We start from the raw sequence: 19,693 nt of genomic DNA, 5'->3' as shown, positions 1-19,693 counted from the left end.
AGAGAAAAAATTTTACATGGAGTTTTGACAGGTGCAAAGAAATGGCAGCGGTGGGATTCGAACCCACGCCATCGAAATGACTGGTGCCTAAAACCAGCGCCTTAGACCACTCGGCCACGCTTCCACATGTGAATGATGGTTTGTTAAGTTAATGTGATCTGATGCAACAGAGATGGCAAATAACGATGTAGTAGAGGGTTTGCAACCAAAGTTTAGACAAAATTGACCCCGATTAAGAAATAAACACATACCATATGTTGTTGATCAACTCAAGTTTGTATCCAAACAAATTGGCATTGTCTGCATTCGCACATTATTTGTCGAAATACATATATTTCAGTTACAAGGAAGCAAATTTGCATGAGGTCATCAAGCCTCGATGGCGCAGTAGGCAGCGCGTGAGTCTCATAATCTCAAGGTCGTGAGTTCGATCCTCACTCGGGGCAAACTTTTGGTACAATATTTTATTTTCCGTCTGCATGAGACAGAGAAAAAATTATACATGGAGTTTTTGACAGGTGCAAAGAAATGGCAGCGGTGGGATTCCAACCCACGCCATCGAAATGACTGGTGCCTAAAACCTGCGCCTAAGACCACCCGGCCACGCTACCAAATGAGAACAGTGTTTTGCTAAGTTAATGTGATCTGATGCAACAGAGATGGCAAATAACGATGTGGTAGAGGGGTGGCAACCAAAGTTTAGACAAAATTGACGCCGAAGAAGAAATAAACACATGGAGTTTTGACAGGTGCAAAGAAATGGCAGCGGTGGGATTCCAACCCACGCCATCGAAATGACTGGTGCCTAAAACCTGCGCCTAAGACCACCCGGCCACGCTACCAAATGAGAACAGTGTTTTGCTAAGTTAATGTGATCTGATGCAACAGAGATGGCAAATAACGATGTGGTAGAGGGTTTGCAACCAAAGTTTAGACAAAATTGATCCCGAAGAAGAAATAAACACATACCATATGTTGTTGATCAACTCAAGTTTGTATCCAAACAAATTGGCATTGTCTGCATTCCCACATTATTTTTCGAAATACATATATTTTAGTCACAATGATGCAAATTTGAATGAGTACATCAAGAGTCGATGGCGCAGTAGGCAGCGCGTGAGTCTCATCATCTCAAAGTCATGAGTTCGTTCCTTACTCAGGCCAAATTTTGGTACAATATTTTATTTTCCAACTCCATGACACAGAAAAATATTTATACATGGATTTTTTGACAGGTGCAAAGAAATGGCAGCGGTGAGATTCGAACCCGCGCCATCGAAATGCCTGGTGCCTAAAACCAGCGACTTTGACCACTCGGCCAGGCTACCACATGAGAACAGTGTTTTGCTAAGTTAATGTGATCTGATGCAACAGAGATGGCAAATAACGATGTGGTAGAGGTTTTTCAACCAAAGTTTAGACAAAATTGACCCCGAAGAAGAAATAAACACATACCATATGTTGTTGATCAACTCAAGTTTGTATCCAAACAAATTGGCATTGTCTGCATTCCCACATTATTTTTCGAAATACATATATTTTAGTTACAAGGATGCAAATTTGCATGAGCACATCAAGCCTCGATGGCGCAGTAGGCAGCGCGTGAATCTCATAATCTGAAGGTCGTGAGTTCGTTCCTTACTCTGGGCAAACATTTGGTACAATATTTTATTTTCCATCTGCACGAGACAGAGACACAAATATACATGGAGTTGATGACAGGTACAAAGAAATGGCAGCGGTGGGATTCGAACCCACGCCATGGAAATGCCTGGTGCCTAAAACCAGCGACTTTGACCACTCGGACACGCTACCACACGAGAACAGTGTTTTGCTAAGTTAATGTGATCTGATGCAACAGAGATGGCAAATAACGATGTGGTAGAGTGTTTGCAACCAAAGTTTAGACAAAATTGACCCCGAAGAAGAAATAAACACATACCATATGTTGTTGATCAACTCAAGTTTGTATCCAAACAAATTGGCATTGTCTGGATTCCCACATTATTTTTCGAAATACATATATTTTAGTCACAATGATGCAAATTTGAATGAGTACATCAAGCGTCGATGGCGCAGTAGGCAGCGCGTGAGTCTCATAATCTCAAAGTCATGAGTTCGTTCCTTACTCAGGCCAAATTTTGGTACAATATTTTATTTTCCATCTGCATGAGACAGAGAAAAAATTACACATGGAGTTTTGACAGGTGCAAAGAAATGGCAGCGGTGGGATTCGAACCCACGCCATCGAAATGACTGGTGCCTAAAACCAGCGCCTTAGACCACTCGGCCACGCTACCACATATGAATGATGGTTTGTTAAGTTAATGTGATCTGGTGCAACAGAGATGTCAAATAACGATGTGGTAGAGGGTTTGCAACCAAAGTTTAGACAAAATTGACCCCGATTAAGAAATAAACACATACCACATGTTGTTGATCAACTCAAGTTTGTATCCAAACAAATTGGCATTGTCTGCATTCGCACATTATTTGTCGAAATACATATATTTTAGTTACAAGGATGCAAATTTACATGAGGTCATCAAGCCTCGATGGCGCAGTAGGCAGCGCGTGAGTCTCATAATCTCAAGGTCGTGAGTTCGATCCTCACTCGGGGCAAACTTTTGATACAATATATTATTTTCCGTCTGCATGAGACAGAGAAAAAATTATCCATGTAGTTTTGACAGGTGCAAAGAAATGGCAGCGGTGGGATTCGAACCCACGCCATCGAAATGAATGGTGCCTTAAACCAGCGACTTAGACCACTCGGCCACGCTACCACATGCGAATGATGGTTTGTTAAGTTAATGTGATCTGATGCAACAGAGATGGCAAATAACGATGTGGTAGAGGGTTTGCAACCAAAGTTTAGACAAATTTGACCCCGATTAAGAAATAAACACATACCATATAGTTTGTTGATCAACTCAAATTTATATCCAAACAAATTGGCATTGTCTGCATTCCCACATTATTTTTCGAAATACATATATTTTAGTTACAAGGATGCAAATTTGCATAAGGTAATCAAGCCTCGATGGCGCAGTAGGCAGCGCGTGAGTCTCATAATCTCAAGGTCGTGAGTTCGATCCTCACTCGGGGCAAACTTTTGATACAATATATTATTTTCCGTCTGCATGAGACAGAGAAAAAATTATCCATGTAGTTTTGACAGGTGCAAAGAAATGGCAGCGGTGGGATTCGAACCCACGCCATCGAAATGAATGGTGCCTTAAACCAGCGACTTAGACCACTCGGCCACGCTACCACATGTGAATGATGGTTTGTTAAGTTAATGTGATCTGATGCAACAGAGATGGCAAATAACGATGTGGTAGAGGGTTTGCAACCAAAGTTTAGACAAATTTGACCCCGATTAAGAAATAAACACATACCATATAGTTTGTTGATCAACTCAAATTTATATCCAAACAAATTGGCATTGTCTGCATTCCCACATTATTTGTCGAAATACATATATTTCAGTTACAAGGATGCAAATTTGCATGAGGTCATCAAGCTTCGATGGCGCAGTAGGCAGCGCGTGAGTCTCATAATCTCAAGGTCGTGAGTTCGATCCTCACTCGGGGCAAACTTTTGGTACAATATTTTATTTTCCATCTGCATGAGACAGAGAAAAAATTACACATGGAGTTTTGACAGGTGCAAAGAAATGGCAGCGGTGGGATTCGAACCCACGCCATCGAAATGACTGGTGCCTAAAACCAGCGCCTTAGACCACTCGGCCACGCTACCACATGTGAATGATGGTTTGTTAAGTTAATGTGATCTGATGCAACAGAGATGGCAAATAACGATGTAGTAGAGGGTTTGCAACCAAAGTTTAGACAAAATTTACCCCGATTAAGAAATAAACACATACCACATGATGTTGATCAACTCAAGTTTGTATCCAAACAAATTGGCATTGTCTGCATTCGCACATTATTGGTCGAAATACATATATTTTAGTTACAAGGATGCAAATTTACATGAGGTCATCAAGCCTCGATGGCGCAGTAGGCAGCGCGTGAGTCTCATAATCTCAAGGTCGTGAGTTCGATCCTCACTCGGGGCAAACTTTTGATACAATATATTATTTTCCGTCTGCATGAGACAGAGAAAAAATTATCCATGTAGTTTTGACAGGTGCAAAGAAATGGCAGCGGTGGGATTCGAACCCACGCCATCGAAATGAATGGTGCCTTAAACCAGCGACTTAGACCACTCGGCCACGCTACCACATGTGAATGATGGTTTGTTAAGTTAATGTGATCTGATGCAACAGAGATGGCAAATAACGATGTGGTAGAGGGTTTGCAACCAAAGTTTAGACAAATTTGACCCCGATTAAGAAATAAACACATACCATATAGTTTGTTGATCAACTCAAATTTATATCCAAACAAATTGGCATTGTCTGCATTCCCACATTATTTTTCGAAATACATATATTTTAGTTACAAGGATGCAAATTTGCATGAGGTAATCAAGCCTCGATGGCGCAGTAGGCAGCGCGTGAGTCTCATAATCTCAAGGTCGTGAGTTCGATCCTCACTCGGGGCAAACTTTTGGTACAATATTTTATTTTCCATCTGCATGAGACAGAGAAAAAATTATACATGGAGTTTTGACAGGTGCAAAGAAATGGCAGCGGTGGGATTCGAACCCACGCCATCGAAATGACTGGTGCTTTAAACCAGCGACTTAGACAACTCGGCCACGCTACCACATGTGAATGATGGTTTGTTAAGTTAATGTGATCTGATGCAACAGAGATGGCAAATAACGATGTAGTAGAGGGTTTGCAACCAAAGTTTAGACAAAATTGACCCCGATTAAGAAATAAACACATACCATATGTTGTTGATGAACTCAAGTTTGTATCCAAACAAATTGGCATTGTCTGCATTCGCACATTATTTGTCGAAATACATATATTTTAGTTACAAGGATGCAAATTTGCATGAGGTCATCAAGCTTCGATGGCGCAGTAGGCAGCGCGTGAGTCTCATAATCTCAAGGTCGTGAGTTCGATCCTCACTCGGGGCAAACTTTTGGTACAATATTTTATTTTCCATCTGCATGAGACAGAGAAAAAATTACACATGGAGTTTTGACAGGTGCAAAGAAATGGCAGCGGTGGGATTCGAACCCACGCCATCGAAATGACTGGTGCCTAAAACCAGCGCCTTAGACCACTCGGCCACGCTACCACATGTGAATGATGGTTTGTTAAGTTAATGTGATCTGATGCAACAGAGATGGCAAATAACGATGTAGTAGAGGGTTTGCAACCAAAGTTTAGACAAAATTTACCCCGATTAAGAAATAAACACATACCATATGTTGTTGATGAACTCAAGTTTGTATCCAAACAAATTGGCATTGTCTGCATTCGCACATTATTTGTCGAAATACATATATTTTAGTTACAAGGATGCAAATTTGCATGAGGTCATCAAGCCTCGATGGCGCAGTAGGCAGCGCGTGAGTCTCATAATCTCAAGGTCGTGAGTTCGATCCTCACTCGGGGCAAACTTTTGGAACAATATTTTATTTTCCAAGTGCATGAGACAGAGAAAAAATTACACATGGAATATTTGACAGGTGCAAAGAAATGGCAGCGGTGGGATTCCAACCCACGCCATCGAAATGACTGGTGCCTAAAACCAGCGCCTTAGACCACTCGGCCACGCTACCACATGAGAAGAGTGTTTTGCTATGTTAATGTGATCTGATGCAAACATAGATGGCAAATAACGATGTGGTAGAGGGTTTGCAACGAACGTTCAAACAAATTTGACCCCGATTAAGAAATAAACACATACCATATGTTGTTGATCAACTCAAGTTTGTATCCAAACAAATTGGCATTGTCTGCATTCGCACATTATTTGTCGAAATACATATATTTTAGTTACAAGGATGCAAATTTGCATGAGTACATCAAGCCTCGATGGCGCAGTAGGCAGCGCGTGAGTCTCATAATCTCAAGGTCGGGAGTTCGATCCTCACTCGGGACAAACTTTTGGTACAATATTTTATTTTCCATCTGCATGAGACAGAGAAAAAATTTTACATGGAGTTTTGACAGGTGCAAAGAAATGGCAGCGGTGGGATTCGAACCCACGCCATCGAAATGTCTGGTGCCTAAAACCAGCGCCTTAGACCACTCGGCCACGCTTCCACATGTGAATGATGGTTTGTTAAGTTAATGTGATCTGATGCAACAGAGATGGCAAATAACGATGTAGTAGAGGGTTTGCAACCAAAGTTTAGACAAAATTGACCCCGATTAAGAAATAAACACATACCATATGTTGTTGATCAACTCAAGTTTGTATCCAAACAAATTGGCATTGTCTGCATTCGCACATTATTTGTCGAAATACATATATTTCAGTTACAAGGAAGCAAATTTGCATGAGGTCATCAAGCCTCGATGGCGCAGTAGGCAGCGCGTGAGTCTCATAATCTCAAGGTCGTGAGTTCGATCCTCACTCGGGGCAAACTTTTGGTACAATATTTTATTTTCCGTCTGCATGAGACAGAGAAAAAATTATACATGGAGTTTTTGACAGGTGCAAAGAAATGGCAGCGGTGGGATTCCAACCCACGCCATCGAAATGACTGGTGCCTAAAACCTGCGCCTAAGACCACCCGGCCACGCTACCAAATGAGAACAGTGTTTTGCTAAGTTAATGTGATCTGATGCAACAGAGATGGCAAATAACGATGTGGTAGAGGGGTGGCAACCAAAGTTTAGACAAAATTGACGCCGAAGAAGAAATAAACACATGGAGTTTTGACAGGTGCAAAGAAATGGCAGCGGTGGGATTCCAACCCACGCCATCGAAATGACTGGTGCCTAAAACCTGCGCCTAAGACCACCCGGCCACGCTACCAAATGAGAACAGTGTTTTGCTAAGTTAATGTGATCTGATGCAACAGAGATGGCAAATAACGATGTGGTAGAGGGTTTGCAACCAAAGTTTAGACAAAATTGATCCCGAAGAAGAAATAAACACATACCATATGTTGTTGATCAACTCAAGTTTGTATCCAAACAAATTGGCATTGTCTGCATTCCCACATTATTTTTCGAAATACATATATTTTAGTCACAATGATGCAAATTTGAATGAGTACATCAAGAGTCGATGGCGCAGTAGGCAGCGCGTGAGTCTCATCATCTCAAAGTCATGAGTTCGTTCCTTACTCAGGCCAAATTTTGGTACAATATTTTATTTTCCAACTCCATGACACAGAAAAATATTTATACATGGATTTTTTGACAGGTGCAAAGAAATGGCAGCGGTGAGATTCGAACCCGCGCCATCGAAATGCCTGGTGCCTAAAACCAGCGACTTTGACCACTCGGCCAGGCTACCACATGAGAACAGTGTTTTGCTAAGTTAATGTGATCTGATGCAACAGAGATGGCAAATAACGATGTGGTAGAGGGTTTTCAACCAAAGTTTAGACAAAATTGACCCCGAAGAAGAAATAAACACATACCATATGTTGTTGATCAACTCAAGTTTGTATCCAAACAAATTGGCATTGTCTGCATTCCCACATTATTTTTCGAAATACATATATTTTAGTTACAAGGATGAAAATTTGCATGAGCACATCAAGCCTCGATGGCGCAGTAGGCAGCGCGTGAATCTCATAATCTGAAGGTCGTGAGTTCGTTCCTTACTCTGGGCAAACATTTGGTACAATATTTTATTTTCCATCTGCACGAGACAGAGACACAAATATACATGGAGTTGATGACAGGTACAAAGAAATGGCAGCGGTGGGATTCGAACCCACGCCATGGAAATGCCTGGTGCCTAAAACCAGCGACTTTGACCACTCGGACACGCTACCACACGAGAACAGTGTTTTGCTAAGTTAATGTGATCTGATGCAACAGAGATGGCAAATAACGATGTGGTAGAGTGTTTGCAACCAAAGTTTAGACAAAATTGACCCCGAAGAAGAAATAAACACATACCATATGTTGTTGATCAACTCAAGTTTGTATCCAAACAAATTGGCATTGTCTGGATTCCCACATTATTTTTCGAAATACATATATTTTAGTCACAATGATGCAAATTTGAATGAGTACATCAAGCGTCGATGGCGCAGTAGGCAGCGCGTGAGTCTCATAATCTCAAAGTCATGAGTTCGTTCCTTACTCAGGCCAAATTTTGGTACAATATTTTATTTTCCATCTGCATGAGACAGAGAAAAAATTACACATGGAGTTTTGACAGGTGCAAAGAAATGGCAGCGGTGGGATTCGAACCCACGCCATCGAAATGACTGGTGCCTAAAACCAGCGCCTTAGACCACTCGGCCACGCTACCACATATGAATGATGGTTTGTTAAGTTAATGTGATCTGGTGCAACAGAGATGTCAAATAACGATGTGGTAGAGGGTTTGCAACCAAAGTTTAGACAAAATTGACCCCGATTAAGAAATAAACACATACCACATGTTGTTGATCAACTCAAGTTTGTATCCAAACAAATTGGCATTGTCTGCATTCGCACATTATTTGTCGAAATACATATATTTTAGTTACAAGGATGCAAATTTACATGAGGTCATCAAGCCTCGATGGCGCAGTAGGCAGCGCGTGAGTCTCATAATCTCAAGGTCGTGAGTTCGATCCTCACTCGGGGCAAACTTTTGATACAATATATTATTTTCCGTCTGCATGAGACAGAGAAAAAATTATCCATGTAGTTTTGACAGGTGCAAAGAAATGGCAGCGGTGGGATTCGAACCCACGCCATCGAAATGAATGGTGCCTTAAACCAGCGACTTAGACCACTCGGCCACGCTACCACATGCGAATGATGGTTTGTTAAGTTAATGTGATCTGATGCAACAGAGATGGCAAATAACGATGTGGTAGAGGGTTTGCAACCAAAGTTTAGACAAATTTGACCCCGATTAAGAAATAAACACATACCATATAGTTTGTTGATCAACTCAAATTTATATCCAAACAAATTGGCATTGTCTGCATTCCCACATTATTTTTCGAAATACATATATTTTAGTTACAAGGATGCAAATTTGCATGAGGTAATCAAGCCTCGATGGCGCAGTAGGCAGCGCGTGAGTCTCATAATCTCAAGGTCGTGAGTTCGATCCTCACTCGGGGCAAACTTTTGGAACAATATTTTATTTTCCAAGTGCATGGGACAGAGAAAAAATTATACATGGAGTTTTGACAGGTGCAAAGAAATGGCAGCGGTGGGATTCGAACCCACGCCATCGAAATGACTGGTGCTTTAAACCAGCGACTTAGACCACTCGGCCACGCTACCACATGTGAATGATGGTTTGTTAAGTTAATGTGATCTGATGCAACAGAGATGGCAAATAACGATGTAGTAGAGGGTTTGCAACCAAAGTTTAGACAAAATTGACCCCGATTAAGAAATAAACACATACCATATGTTGTTGATGAACTCAAGTTTGTATCCAAACAAATTGGCATTGTCTGCATTCCCACATTATTTGTCGAAATACATATATTTCAGTTACAAGGATGCAAATTTGCATGAGGTCATCAAGCTTCGATGGCGCAGTAGGCAGGGCGTGAGTCTCATAATCTCAAGGTCGTGAGTTCGATCCTCACTCGGGGCAAACTTTTGGTACAATATTTTATTTTCCATCTGCATGAGACAGAGAAAAAATTACACATGGAGTTTTGACAGGTGCAAAGAAATGGCAGCGGTGGGATTCGAACCCACGCCATCGAAATGACTGGTGCCTTAAACCAGCGCCTTAGACCACTCGGCCACGCTACCACATGTGAATGATGGTTTGTTAAGTTAATGTGATCTGATGCAACAGAGATGGCAAATAACGATGTAGTAGAGGGTTTGCAACCAAAGTTTAGACAAAATTGACCCCGATTAAGAAATAAACACATACCATATGTTGTTGATCAACTCAAGTTTGTATCCAAACAAATTGGCATTGTCTGCATTCGCACATTATTGGTCGAAATACATATATTTTAGTTACAAGGATGCAAATTTACATGAGGTCATCAAGCCTCGATGGCGCAGTAGGCAGCGCGTGAGTCTCATAATCTCAAGGTCGTGAGTTCGATCCTCACTCGGGGAAAACTTTTGGAACAATATTTTATTTTTCAAGTGCATGGGACAGAGAAAAAATTATACATGGAGTTTTGACAGGTGCAAAGAAATGGCAGCGGTGGGATTCGAACCCACGCCATCGAAATGACTGGTGCTTTAAACCAGCGACTTAGACCACTCGGCCACGCTACCACATGTGAATGATGGTTTGTTAAGTTAATGTGATCTGATGCAACAGAGATGGCAAATAACGATGTAGTAGAGGGTTTGCAACCAAAGTTTAGACAAAATTGACCCCGATTAAGAAATAAACACATACCATATGTTGTTGATCAACTCAAGTTTGTATCCAAACAAATTGGCATTGTCTGCATTCGCACATTATTTGTCGAAATACATATATTTTAGTTACAAGGATGCAAATTTGCATGAGGTCATCAAGCTTCGATGGCGCAGTAGGCAGCGCGTGAGTCTCATAATCTCAAGGTCGTGAGTTCGATCCTCACTCGGGGCAAACTTTTGGTACAATATTTTATTTTTCAAGTGCATGAGACAGAGAAAAAATTACACATGGAGTTTTGACAGGTGCAAAGAAATGGCAGCGGTGGGATTCGAACCCACGCCATCGAAATGACTGGTGCCTTAAACCAGCGCCTTAGACCACTCGGCCACGCTACCACATGTGAATGATGGTTTGTTAAGTTAATGTGATCTGATGCAACAGAGATGGCAAATAACGATGTAGTAGAGGGTTTGCAACCAAAGTTTAGACAAAATTTACCCCGATTAAGAAATAAACACATACCACATGTTGTTGATCAACTCAAGTTTGTATCCAAACAAATTGGCATTGTCTGCATTCGCACATTATTGGTCGAAATACATATATTTTAGTTACAAGGATGCAAATTTACATGAGGTCATCAAGCCTCGATGGCGCAGTAGGCAGCGCGTGAGTCTCATAATCTCAAGGTCGTGAGTTCGATCCTCACTCGGGGCAAACTTTTGATACAATATATTATTTTCCGTCTGCATGAGACAGAGAAAAAATTATCCATGTAGTTTTGACAGGTGCAAAGAAATGGCAGCGGTGGGATTCGAACCCACGCCATCGAAATGAATGGTGCCTTAAACCAGCGACTTAGACCACTCGGCCACGCTACCACATGTGAATGATGGTTTGTTAAGTTAATGTGATCTGATGCAACAGAGATGGCAAATAACGATGTGGTAGAGGGTTTGCAACCAAAGTTTAGACAAATTTGACCCCGATTAAGAAATAAACACATACCATATAGTTTGTTGATCAACTCAAATTTATATCCAAACAAATTGGCATTGTCTGCATTCCCACATTATTTTTCGAAATACATATATTTTAGTTACAAGGATGCAAATTTGCATGAGGTAATCAAGCCTCGATGGCGCAGTAGGCAGCGCGTGAGTCTCATAATCTCAAGGTCGTGAGTTCGATCCTCACTCGGGCCAAACTTTTGGAACAATATTTTATTTTCCAAGTGCATGGGACAGAGAAAAAATTATCCATGTAGTTTTGACAGGTGCAAAGAAATGGCAGCGGTGGGATTCGAACCCACGCCATCGAAATGACTGGTGCTTTAAACCAGCGACTTAGACCACTCGGCCACGCTACCACATGTGAATGATGGTTTGTTAAGTTAATGTGATCTGATGCAACAGAGATGGCAAATAACGATGTAGTAGAGGGTTTGCAACCAAAGTTTAGACAAAATTGACCCCGATTAAGAAATAAACACATACCATATGTTGTTGATGAACTCAAGTTTGTATCCAAACAAATTGGCATTGTCTGCATTCGCACATTATTTTTCGAAATACATATATTTTAGTTACAAGGATGCAAATTTGCATGAGGTCATCAAGCTTCGATGGCGCAGTAGGCAGCGCGTGAGTCTCATAATCTCAAGGTCGTGAGTTCGATCCTCACTCGGGGCAAACTTTTGGTACAATATTTTATTTTCCATCTGCATGAGACAGAGAAAAAATTACACATGGAGTTTTGACAGGTGCAAAGAAATGGCAGCGGTGGGATTCGAACCCACGCCATCGAAATGACTGGTGCCTAAAACCAGCGCCTTAGACCACTCGGCCACGCTACCACATGTGAATGATGGTTTGTTAAGTTAATGTGATCTGATGCAACAGAGATGGCAAATAACGATGTAGTAGAGGGTTTGCAACCAAAGTTTAGACAAAATTTACCCCGATTAAGAAATAAACACATACCATATGTTGTTGATCAACTCAAGTTTGTATCCAAACAAATTGGCATTGTCTGCATTCGCACATTATTGGTCGAAATACATATATTTTAGTTACAAGGATGCAAATTTACATGAGGTCATCAAGCCTCGATGGCGCAGTAGGCAGCGCGTGAGTCTCATAATCTCAAGGTCGTGAGTTCGATCCTCACTCGGGGAAAACTTTTGGAACAATATTTTATTTTTCAAGTGCATGGGACAGAGAAAAAATTATACATGGAGTTTTGACAGGTGCAAAGAAATGGCAGCGGTGGGATTCGAACCCACGCCATCGAAATGACTGGTGCTTTAAACCAGCGACTTAGACCACTCGGCCACGCTACCACATGTGAATGATGGTTTGTTAAGTTAATGTGATCTGATGCAACAGAGATGGCAAATAACGATGTAGTAGAGGGTTTGCAACCAAAGTTTAGACAAAATTGACCCCGATTAAGAAATAAACACATACCATATGTTGTTGATCAACTCAAGTTTGTATCCAAACAAATTGGCATTGTCTGCATTCGCACATTATTTGTCGAAATACATATATTTTAGTTACAAGGATGCAAATTTGCATGAGGTCATCAAGCTTCGATGGCGCAGTAGGCAGCGCGTGAGTCTCATAATCTCAAGGTCGTGAGTTCGATCCTCACTCGGGGCAAACTTTTGGTACAATATTTTATTTTCCATCTGCATGAGACAGAGAAAAAATTACACATGGAGTTTTGACAGGTGCAAAGAAATGGCAGCGGTGGGATTCGAACCCACGCCATCGAAATGACTGGTGCCTAAAACCAGCGCCTTAGACCACTCGGCCACGCTACCACATGTGAATGATGGTTTGTTAAGTTAATGTGATCTGATGCAACAGAGATGGCAAATAACGATGTAGTAGAGGGTTTGCAACCAAAGTTTAGACAAAATTTATCCCGATTAAGAAATAAACACATACCATATGTTGTTGATGAACTCAAGTTTGTATCCAAACAAATTGGCATTGTCTGCATTCGCACATTATTTGTCGAAATACATATATTTTAGTTACAAGGATGCAAATTTGCATGAGGTCATCAAGCCTCGATGGCGCAGTAGGCAGCGCGTGAGTCTCATAATCTCAAGGTCGTGAGTTCGATCCTCACTCGGGGCAAACTTTTGGAACAATATTTTATTTTCCAAGTGCATGACACAGAGAAAAAATTACACATGGAGTATTTGACAGGTGCAAAGAAATGGCAGCGGTGGGATTCCAACCCACGCCATCGAAATGACTGGTGCCTAAAACCAGCGCCTTAGACCACTCGGCCACGCTACCACATGAGAAGAGTGTTTTGCTATGTTAATGTGATCTGATGCAAACATAGATGGCAAATAACGATGTGGTAGAGGGTTTGCAACCAACGTTTAAACAAATTTGACCCCGATTAAGAAATAAACACATACCATATGTTGTTGATCAACTCAAGTTTGTATCCAAACAAATTGGCATTGTCTGCATTCGCACATTATTTGTCGAAATACATATATTTTAGTTACAAGGATGCAAATTTGCATGAGTACATCAAGCCTCGATGGCGCAGTAGGCAGCGCGTGAGTCTCATAATCTCAAGGTCGGGAGTTCGATCCTCACTCGGGACAAACTTTTGGTACAATATTTTATTTTCCATCTGCATGAGACAGAGAAAAAATTTTACATGGAGTTTTGACAGGTGCAAAGAAATGGCAGCGGTGGGATTAGAACCCACGCCATCGAAATGACTGGTGCCTAAAACCAGCGCCTTAGACCACTCGGCCACGCTACCACATGTGAATGATGGTTTGTTAAGTTAATGTGATCTGATGCAACAGAGATGGCAAATAACGATGTAGTAGAGGGTTTGCAACCAAAGTTTAGACAAATTTGACCCCGATTAAGAAATAAACACATACCATATGTTGTTGATCAACTCAAGTTTGTATCCAAACAAATTGGCATTGTCTGCATTCGCACATTATTTGTCGAAATACATATATTTTAGTTACAAGGAAGCAAATTTGCATGAGGTCATCAAGCCTCGATGGCGCAGTAGGCAGCGCGTGAGTCTCATAATCTCAAGGTCGTGAGTTCGATCCTCACTCGGGGCAAACTTTTGGTACAATATTTTATTTTCCGTCTGCATGAGACAGAGAAAAAATTATACATGGAGTTTTTGACAGGTGCAAAGAAATGGCAGCGGTGGGATTCCAACCCACGCCATCGAAATGACTGGTGCCTAAAACCTGCGCCTAAGACCACCCGGCCACGCTACCAAATGAGAACAGTGTTTTGCTAAGTTAATGTGATCTGATGCAACAGAGATGGCAAATAACGATGTGGTAGAGGGGTGGCAACCAAAGTTTAGACAAAATTGACGCCGAAGAAGAAATAAACACATGGAGTTTTGACAGGTGCAAAGAAATGGCAGCGGTGGGATTCCAACCCACGCCATCGAAATGACTGGTGCCTAAAACCTGCGCCTAAGACCACCCGGCCACGCTACCAAATGAGAACAGTGTTTTGCTAAGTTAATGTGATCTGATGCAACAGAGATGGCAAATAACGATGTGGTAGAGGGTTTGCAACCAAAGTTTAGACAAAATTGACCCCGAAGAAGAAATAAACACATACCATATGTTGTTGATCAACTCAAGTTTGTATCCAAACAAATTGGCATTGTCTGCATTCCCACATTATTTTTCGAAATACATATATTTTAGTCACAATGATGCAAATTTGAATGAGTACATCAAGAGTCGATGGCGCAGTAGGCAGCGCGTGAGTCTCATAATCTCAAAGTCATGAGTTCGTTCCTTACTCAGGCCAAATTTTGGTACAATATTTTATTTTCCAACTCCATGACACAGAAAAATATTTATACATGGATTTTTTGACAGGTGCAAAGAAATGGCAGCGGTGAGATTCGAACCCGCGCCATCGAAATGCCTGGTGCCTAAAACCAGCGACTTTGACCACTCGGCCAGGCTACCACATGAGAACAGTGTTTTGCTAAGTTAATGTGATCTGATGCAACAGAGATGGCAAATAACGATGTGGTAGAGGGTTTTCAACCAAAGTTTAGACAAAATTGACCCCGAAGAAGAAATAAACACATACCATATGTTGTTGATCAACTCAAGTTTGTATCCAAACAAATTGGCATTGTCTGCATTCCCACATTATTTTTCGAAATACATATATTTTAGTTACAAGGATGAAAATTTGCATGAGCACATCAAGCCTCGATGGCGCAGTAGGCAGCGCGTGAGTCTCATCATCTGAAGGTCGTGAGTTCGTTCCTTACTCTGGGCAAACTTTTGGTACAATATTTTATTTTCCATCTGCACGAGACAGAGACACAAATATACATGGAGTTGATGACAGGTACAAAGAAATGGCAGCGGTGGGATTCGAACCCACGCCATGGAAATGCCTGGTGCCTAAAACCAGCGACTTTGACCACTCGGACACGCTACCACACGAGAACAGTGTTTTGCTAAGTTAATGTGATCTGATGCAACAGAGATGGCAAATAACGATGTGGTAGAGTGTTTGCAACCAAAGTTTAGATAAAATTGACCCCGAAGAAGAAACAAACGTATACCATATGTTGTTGATCAACTCAAGTTTGTATCTAAACAAATTGGCATTGTCTGCATTCCCACATTATTTGTCGAAATACATATATTTTAGTTACAAGGATGCAAATTTGCATGAGGTCATCAAGCCTCGATGGCGCAGTAGGCAGCGCGTGAGTCTCATAATCTCAAGGTCGTGAGTTCGATCCTCACTCGAGGCAAACTTTTGGTACAATATTTTATTTTCCATCTGCATGAGACAGAGAAACAAATATACATGGAATTGATGACAGGTACAAAGAAATGGCAGCGGTGGGATTCGAACCCACGCCATCGAAATGACTGGTGCCTTAAACCAGCGACTTTGACCACTCGGACACGCTACCACACGAGAACAGTGTTTTGCTATGTTAATGTGATCTGATGCAACATAGATGGCAAATAACGATGTGGTAGAGGGTTTGCAACCAAAGTTTAGACAAATTTGACCCCGATTAAGAAATAAACACATACCATATGTTGTTGATCAACTCAAGTTTGTATCCAAACAAATTCGCATTGTCTGCATTCCCACATTATTTTTCGAAATACATATATTTTAGTTACAAGGATGCAAATTTGCATGAGTAGCCTACATCAAGCCTCGATGGCGCAGTAGGCAGCGCGTGAGTCTCATAATCTCAAGGTCGTGAGTTCGATCCTCACTCGGGGCAAACTTTTGGTACAATATTTTATTTTCCGTCTGCATGAGAGAGAGAAAAATTATACATGGAGTTTTGACAGGTGCAAAGAAATGGCAGCGGTGGGATTCGAACCCACGCCATCGAAATGACTGGTGCCTAAAACCAGCGCCTTTGACCACCCGGCCACGCCACCACATGACACCAGTGTTTTGCTAAGTTAATGTGATCTGATGCAACATAGATGGCAAATAACGCTATGGTGGAGGATTTCCAAACCAGAGTTTAGACAAATGTGACCCCGGTGAAGAAATAAACACATACCATATGTTATTACACCATATGTTGGCGCAGTAGGCAGCGCGTGAGTCTCATAATCTCAAGGTCATGAGTTCGATCCTCACTCGGTGCTAACTTTTGGTACAATATTTTAATTTGCATCTGCATGAGAATAATTGACGAAGCAACAGTGCTTCCTAATCAAAATCAGTCAACAAAGTTGTTTAACGATATATATTTCACCCCAAAAGGGCATCTTCAGTCGTTCTGTGAAACAACGAGTGTAAAAGTAAAACAAACCAAGCAATGAACTAAAACCATATTAGACACAGCAAAGAGATACGGCAACCTGCTACAAGCCCTTGCTGACTATGCAAGATCTGCGACAGAACTGCGTCTAAGCTACACAAAAAGTACACACTGCAACAAGCGATAAGGGAACAGTGCACACCCAGATAAAAAAGAAGGAAAAGCGGAGAGACGAGATAACCGTCTAGTCCACGGGCAACGAAAAAACTCTAGAGTGAACACAAACAAACAACCCAGTCCAAATGAAATACAAAATAAAATCGATAAAAACCAGTAAAAGAATAAAATGATATAAAATAATGAATGGAGTTATCGCACCCTGGGCAAAACCATTTTTTGAATATTAATAGTAGCTTGGGTAATTTTGAGCCACTTTGCTTCACAAGCGTCCAAGTCTTTAAAAGGCGGCTGCTGTAAAAACGTGGCACAAAAACACTCGGCAATATCAGGATAGGTGGCGAAGAGTTCAGGGTGTTTAACTGCGTAATGGCGCAACAGCGCTGCATTATCGTTACCTTCTTTAATATCGTGTTCTTTCCATACCGATCTATGGTGGTTCCATCGGGTGCTAAACCGGTTTTTGGTTTGGCCGATGTATTGTTCTTTACATATGCGGCAAGTGGCCGCATACACACCATAGTTTTTGCAGTCAAGCACCTGTTTTAATCTGATATCTTTGCTGCGAGTGGCAAAAATACACTGCTCATACACCATCGCCTTATGTACGCCATGGTTTCCACACAATGCGCACTTTTTGCAAGGACCCGATTGGCCGTCGGCAACTTGTTTCATACGTCCATGTGCCAAGCCTTTGTAGTTGGTAAGAACATTCCCGATGGTTAAAGCATTTTTGTAAACGATTTTAGCGAGCGGTTGTAGATTCTTTTCTTTCGTGGTTAACGTGAGAAGCCGTGGAAACGATGTAGCCCAAGCTATTCTATGTTGGTCTGTTTTTTCTTTAGGCGGCGCGAAACGCTGTACCCATTCTCTTGCTACTTGCAAACATTGCTCCGTAATTAATACAGGAAAACCGGAACGGTGGCACTTCTCACGAAGTCTTACTAGGCTTAACATGTAGTCGTCCTGCATTTGACTTAATCTTCTTAGCCTACATGCTTCACCCAACACAATCCCACGAAAGATGTAGCGAGGATGATGCGACGTCCCATGCAAAAAACAGCGGTTCTTGGATGTTTCTTTGATATGGTCTTGCGTTATAAAATGCAGTTTGTCCGAACTCGAATAGCAGTGGGCTACATCCAAAAATTCCACGCGACCAGTCACATCCCTGTTAGAAAATTCCCTAATGGTAAGTTGAAGACCAACTTTAAGGAATGGCTCGTATAGCGCTTTTTTGATGGCAGTTGTGGTACTTTGGCCAAATGAAATCCATAAGATGTCATCTATATACCGCTTAAAAATCTCCGCTTTCTTTAAAGTTGCAGTGGCTGTTTCGACAACATAGTGCAGAGCCATGTTCGCAAGCGACACTGAATGATTTTCGCCGGTGGCAATACGTTTACGCTGTTTGTATGCATTTTCCCCATACCTTATTATGGCATTATTGATAGTGAACAACACCATATCCGCCAGACATTTACGGGCCATGGAAGAAAACCCGGAGTGACGTTTGAGGGCACAAGAGAGAGATTTGCGGATTAAATCCCTTGGTATGTTTAGATAGAGGCCCACAACATCAGCAGCCACGATAAAGAGTTCCAGTCCGTCTCCCCGTGACTGATCAATACGTGACTGCCAATTGATTAAACACTTAAGATAATGTTGGGTATCTGAGCAGTATTCATTGATGTTACTTCTGCAATATTCCAGACTTATAGGCTTAAGCAAATGTTCAAGTAGCGACGTGCAGCGAGAGAGGTAAGTACTGCCCACCGCTTGGAGCAGTCTTACCGGAATCTCTAAAGCTGTTACCTTTGTGAGCACATCTGTTGTAAGTTTGTGGGTTTTAAACAGCGGGTAAACATACGATGAGCTGTTATTGGCAAACTGCTTCGCAGTTGGGCCTGGAACCTTGTGATACTGGTTGCCAGACTGTTTTATCCCAACTGTGGTGAAAAGTAGATCTTTACATATGACAGACAACTTGAACAATTTGATTGCGTATTGTTCAAGAGCAGTCTTTATGGTCTTGACCATGACCTCCAGGCTGGGTACATCTGTTGCAACCAATTCATAGCCAGCCATCTCTCGTTTCATTATCGCATTGTAATCCTTAAACGAGACCAAAACAATTTTGCCATCTTTGTCAGAACGGCAAATAACCACTGATCTATTGCGGACAGCAGACTTTAAAGCTTGTCCTCAGCTCAAGGGTTAACACGGAATATAAATCTCACAACAACTTGGCACCGCCCCTCAGGAAAAGTTTGCAAGCTTTAAAGTCTGCTGTCCGCAATAGATCA

At 41.6% G+C, this 19,693-nt stretch overlaps 1 protein-coding gene and 37 non-coding genes across 38 annotated transcripts; 19 read left to right on the top strand and 19 right to left on the bottom strand.

Moving 5' to 3' along the window:
* Positions 1-42: 42 nt before the first annotated feature.
* Trnal-uag (transfer RNA leucine (anticodon UAG)) lies at positions 43-124 on the bottom strand. The gene has a single exon. It is a non-coding gene; the product is annotated as a tRNA-Leu (tRNA).
* A 249-nt stretch (positions 125-373) lies between these two features.
* Trnam-cau (transfer RNA methionine (anticodon CAU)) lies at positions 374-446 on the top strand. Its single transcript has one exon. It is a non-coding gene; the product is annotated as a tRNA-Met (tRNA).
* Positions 447-2,218: 1,772 nt separating this feature from the next.
* On the bottom strand, positions 2,219-2,300 carry Trnal-uag (transfer RNA leucine (anticodon UAG)). The gene has a single exon. It is a non-coding gene; the product is annotated as a tRNA-Leu (tRNA).
* Positions 2,301-2,549: 249 nt separating this feature from the next.
* On the top strand, positions 2,550-2,622 carry Trnam-cau (transfer RNA methionine (anticodon CAU)). The gene has a single exon. It is a non-coding gene; the product is annotated as a tRNA-Met (tRNA).
* Positions 2,623-3,037: 415 nt separating this feature from the next.
* Positions 3,038-3,110, top strand: Trnam-cau (transfer RNA methionine (anticodon CAU)). Its single transcript has one exon. It is a non-coding gene; the product is annotated as a tRNA-Met (tRNA).
* A 415-nt stretch (positions 3,111-3,525) lies between these two features.
* On the top strand, positions 3,526-3,598 carry Trnam-cau (transfer RNA methionine (anticodon CAU)). Its single transcript has one exon. It is a non-coding gene; the product is annotated as a tRNA-Met (tRNA).
* Positions 3,599-3,680: 82 nt separating this feature from the next.
* Positions 3,681-3,762, bottom strand: Trnal-uag (transfer RNA leucine (anticodon UAG)). Its single transcript has one exon. It is a non-coding gene; the product is annotated as a tRNA-Leu (tRNA).
* A 249-nt stretch (positions 3,763-4,011) lies between these two features.
* Positions 4,012-4,084, top strand: Trnam-cau (transfer RNA methionine (anticodon CAU)). Its single transcript has one exon. It is a non-coding gene; the product is annotated as a tRNA-Met (tRNA).
* Positions 4,085-4,499: 415 nt separating this feature from the next.
* Trnam-cau (transfer RNA methionine (anticodon CAU)) lies at positions 4,500-4,572 on the top strand. The gene has a single exon. It is a non-coding gene; the product is annotated as a tRNA-Met (tRNA).
* Positions 4,573-4,985: 413 nt separating this feature from the next.
* Positions 4,986-5,058, top strand: Trnam-cau (transfer RNA methionine (anticodon CAU)). The gene has a single exon. It is a non-coding gene; the product is annotated as a tRNA-Met (tRNA).
* An 82-nt stretch (positions 5,059-5,140) lies between these two features.
* Positions 5,141-5,222, bottom strand: Trnal-uag (transfer RNA leucine (anticodon UAG)). Its single transcript has one exon. It is a non-coding gene; the product is annotated as a tRNA-Leu (tRNA).
* A 249-nt stretch (positions 5,223-5,471) lies between these two features.
* On the top strand, positions 5,472-5,544 carry Trnam-cau (transfer RNA methionine (anticodon CAU)). Its single transcript has one exon. It is a non-coding gene; the product is annotated as a tRNA-Met (tRNA).
* An 83-nt stretch (positions 5,545-5,627) lies between these two features.
* Trnal-uag (transfer RNA leucine (anticodon UAG)) lies at positions 5,628-5,709 on the bottom strand. Its single transcript has one exon. It is a non-coding gene; the product is annotated as a tRNA-Leu (tRNA).
* Positions 5,710-6,114: 405 nt separating this feature from the next.
* Trnal-uag (transfer RNA leucine (anticodon UAG)) lies at positions 6,115-6,196 on the bottom strand. Its single transcript has one exon. It is a non-coding gene; the product is annotated as a tRNA-Leu (tRNA).
* A 249-nt stretch (positions 6,197-6,445) lies between these two features.
* On the top strand, positions 6,446-6,518 carry Trnam-cau (transfer RNA methionine (anticodon CAU)). Its single transcript has one exon. It is a non-coding gene; the product is annotated as a tRNA-Met (tRNA).
* A 1,772-nt stretch (positions 6,519-8,290) lies between these two features.
* Positions 8,291-8,372, bottom strand: Trnal-uag (transfer RNA leucine (anticodon UAG)). Its single transcript has one exon. It is a non-coding gene; the product is annotated as a tRNA-Leu (tRNA).
* Positions 8,373-8,621: 249 nt separating this feature from the next.
* Trnam-cau (transfer RNA methionine (anticodon CAU)) lies at positions 8,622-8,694 on the top strand. The gene has a single exon. It is a non-coding gene; the product is annotated as a tRNA-Met (tRNA).
* Positions 8,695-9,109: 415 nt separating this feature from the next.
* Trnam-cau (transfer RNA methionine (anticodon CAU)) lies at positions 9,110-9,182 on the top strand. The gene has a single exon. It is a non-coding gene; the product is annotated as a tRNA-Met (tRNA).
* Positions 9,183-9,264: 82 nt separating this feature from the next.
* Positions 9,265-9,346, bottom strand: Trnaf-aaa (transfer RNA phenylalanine (anticodon AAA)). The gene has a single exon. It is a non-coding gene; the product is annotated as a tRNA-Phe (tRNA).
* A 404-nt stretch (positions 9,347-9,750) lies between these two features.
* Positions 9,751-9,832, bottom strand: Trnal-aag (transfer RNA leucine (anticodon AAG)). Its single transcript has one exon. It is a non-coding gene; the product is annotated as a tRNA-Leu (tRNA).
* Positions 9,833-10,236: 404 nt separating this feature from the next.
* Trnaf-aaa (transfer RNA phenylalanine (anticodon AAA)) lies at positions 10,237-10,318 on the bottom strand. Its single transcript has one exon. It is a non-coding gene; the product is annotated as a tRNA-Phe (tRNA).
* A 249-nt stretch (positions 10,319-10,567) lies between these two features.
* Positions 10,568-10,640, top strand: Trnam-cau (transfer RNA methionine (anticodon CAU)). The gene has a single exon. It is a non-coding gene; the product is annotated as a tRNA-Met (tRNA).
* An 82-nt stretch (positions 10,641-10,722) lies between these two features.
* Trnal-aag (transfer RNA leucine (anticodon AAG)) lies at positions 10,723-10,804 on the bottom strand. Its single transcript has one exon. It is a non-coding gene; the product is annotated as a tRNA-Leu (tRNA).
* A 249-nt stretch (positions 10,805-11,053) lies between these two features.
* Positions 11,054-11,126, top strand: Trnam-cau (transfer RNA methionine (anticodon CAU)). Its single transcript has one exon. It is a non-coding gene; the product is annotated as a tRNA-Met (tRNA).
* Positions 11,127-11,696: 570 nt separating this feature from the next.
* On the bottom strand, positions 11,697-11,778 carry Trnaf-aaa (transfer RNA phenylalanine (anticodon AAA)). The gene has a single exon. It is a non-coding gene; the product is annotated as a tRNA-Phe (tRNA).
* A 249-nt stretch (positions 11,779-12,027) lies between these two features.
* Trnam-cau (transfer RNA methionine (anticodon CAU)) lies at positions 12,028-12,100 on the top strand. Its single transcript has one exon. It is a non-coding gene; the product is annotated as a tRNA-Met (tRNA).
* Positions 12,101-12,182: 82 nt separating this feature from the next.
* Trnal-uag (transfer RNA leucine (anticodon UAG)) lies at positions 12,183-12,264 on the bottom strand. Its single transcript has one exon. It is a non-coding gene; the product is annotated as a tRNA-Leu (tRNA).
* Positions 12,265-12,668: 404 nt separating this feature from the next.
* On the bottom strand, positions 12,669-12,750 carry Trnaf-aaa (transfer RNA phenylalanine (anticodon AAA)). Its single transcript has one exon. It is a non-coding gene; the product is annotated as a tRNA-Phe (tRNA).
* Positions 12,751-12,999: 249 nt separating this feature from the next.
* Positions 13,000-13,072, top strand: Trnam-cau (transfer RNA methionine (anticodon CAU)). Its single transcript has one exon. It is a non-coding gene; the product is annotated as a tRNA-Met (tRNA).
* Positions 13,073-13,154: 82 nt separating this feature from the next.
* Trnal-uag (transfer RNA leucine (anticodon UAG)) lies at positions 13,155-13,236 on the bottom strand. Its single transcript has one exon. It is a non-coding gene; the product is annotated as a tRNA-Leu (tRNA).
* A 249-nt stretch (positions 13,237-13,485) lies between these two features.
* Positions 13,486-13,558, top strand: Trnam-cau (transfer RNA methionine (anticodon CAU)). The gene has a single exon. It is a non-coding gene; the product is annotated as a tRNA-Met (tRNA).
* An 83-nt stretch (positions 13,559-13,641) lies between these two features.
* Trnal-uag (transfer RNA leucine (anticodon UAG)) lies at positions 13,642-13,723 on the bottom strand. The gene has a single exon. It is a non-coding gene; the product is annotated as a tRNA-Leu (tRNA).
* Positions 13,724-14,128: 405 nt separating this feature from the next.
* Trnal-uag (transfer RNA leucine (anticodon UAG)) lies at positions 14,129-14,210 on the bottom strand. The gene has a single exon. It is a non-coding gene; the product is annotated as a tRNA-Leu (tRNA).
* Positions 14,211-14,459: 249 nt separating this feature from the next.
* Trnam-cau (transfer RNA methionine (anticodon CAU)) lies at positions 14,460-14,532 on the top strand. The gene has a single exon. It is a non-coding gene; the product is annotated as a tRNA-Met (tRNA).
* Positions 14,533-16,150: 1,618 nt separating this feature from the next.
* On the top strand, positions 16,151-16,223 carry Trnam-cau (transfer RNA methionine (anticodon CAU)). The gene has a single exon. It is a non-coding gene; the product is annotated as a tRNA-Met (tRNA).
* Positions 16,224-16,642: 419 nt separating this feature from the next.
* Positions 16,643-16,715, top strand: Trnam-cau (transfer RNA methionine (anticodon CAU)). The gene has a single exon. It is a non-coding gene; the product is annotated as a tRNA-Met (tRNA).
* An 81-nt stretch (positions 16,716-16,796) lies between these two features.
* On the bottom strand, positions 16,797-16,878 carry Trnal-uag (transfer RNA leucine (anticodon UAG)). The gene has a single exon. It is a non-coding gene; the product is annotated as a tRNA-Leu (tRNA).
* A 416-nt stretch (positions 16,879-17,294) lies between these two features.
* Positions 17,295-18,379, bottom strand: LOC145224208 (uncharacterized). Its single transcript, XM_080090652.1, has one exon. It carries the CDS (start codon positions 18,357-18,359, stop codon positions 17,580-17,582), a length of 780 nt encoding a protein of 259 aa, XP_079946778.1. The 5' UTR covers positions 18,360-18,379; the 3' UTR covers positions 17,295-17,579.
* Between the last annotated feature and the right edge of the window lie 1,314 nt (positions 18,380-19,693).

The sequence above is a fragment of the Phallusia mammillata genome, chromosome 4, assembly GCF_965637545.1.
Source record: "Phallusia mammillata chromosome 4, kaPhaMamm4.hap1.1, whole genome shotgun sequence".
NCBI lineage: Eukaryota > Metazoa > Chordata > Ascidiacea > Phlebobranchia > Ascidiidae > Phallusia > Phallusia mammillata.
The sequence above is the reverse complement of the archived record's forward strand: the minus strand, read 5'-3'. Positions and strand labels throughout refer to the sequence as shown.

What these genes read in the sequence shown, in the direction of transcription:
- LOC145224208 (XM_080090652.1), bottom strand. Translation starts at nt 18,359, where the DNA reads ATGCAGGACGACTACATGTTAAGCCTAGTAAGACTTCGTGAGAAGTGC.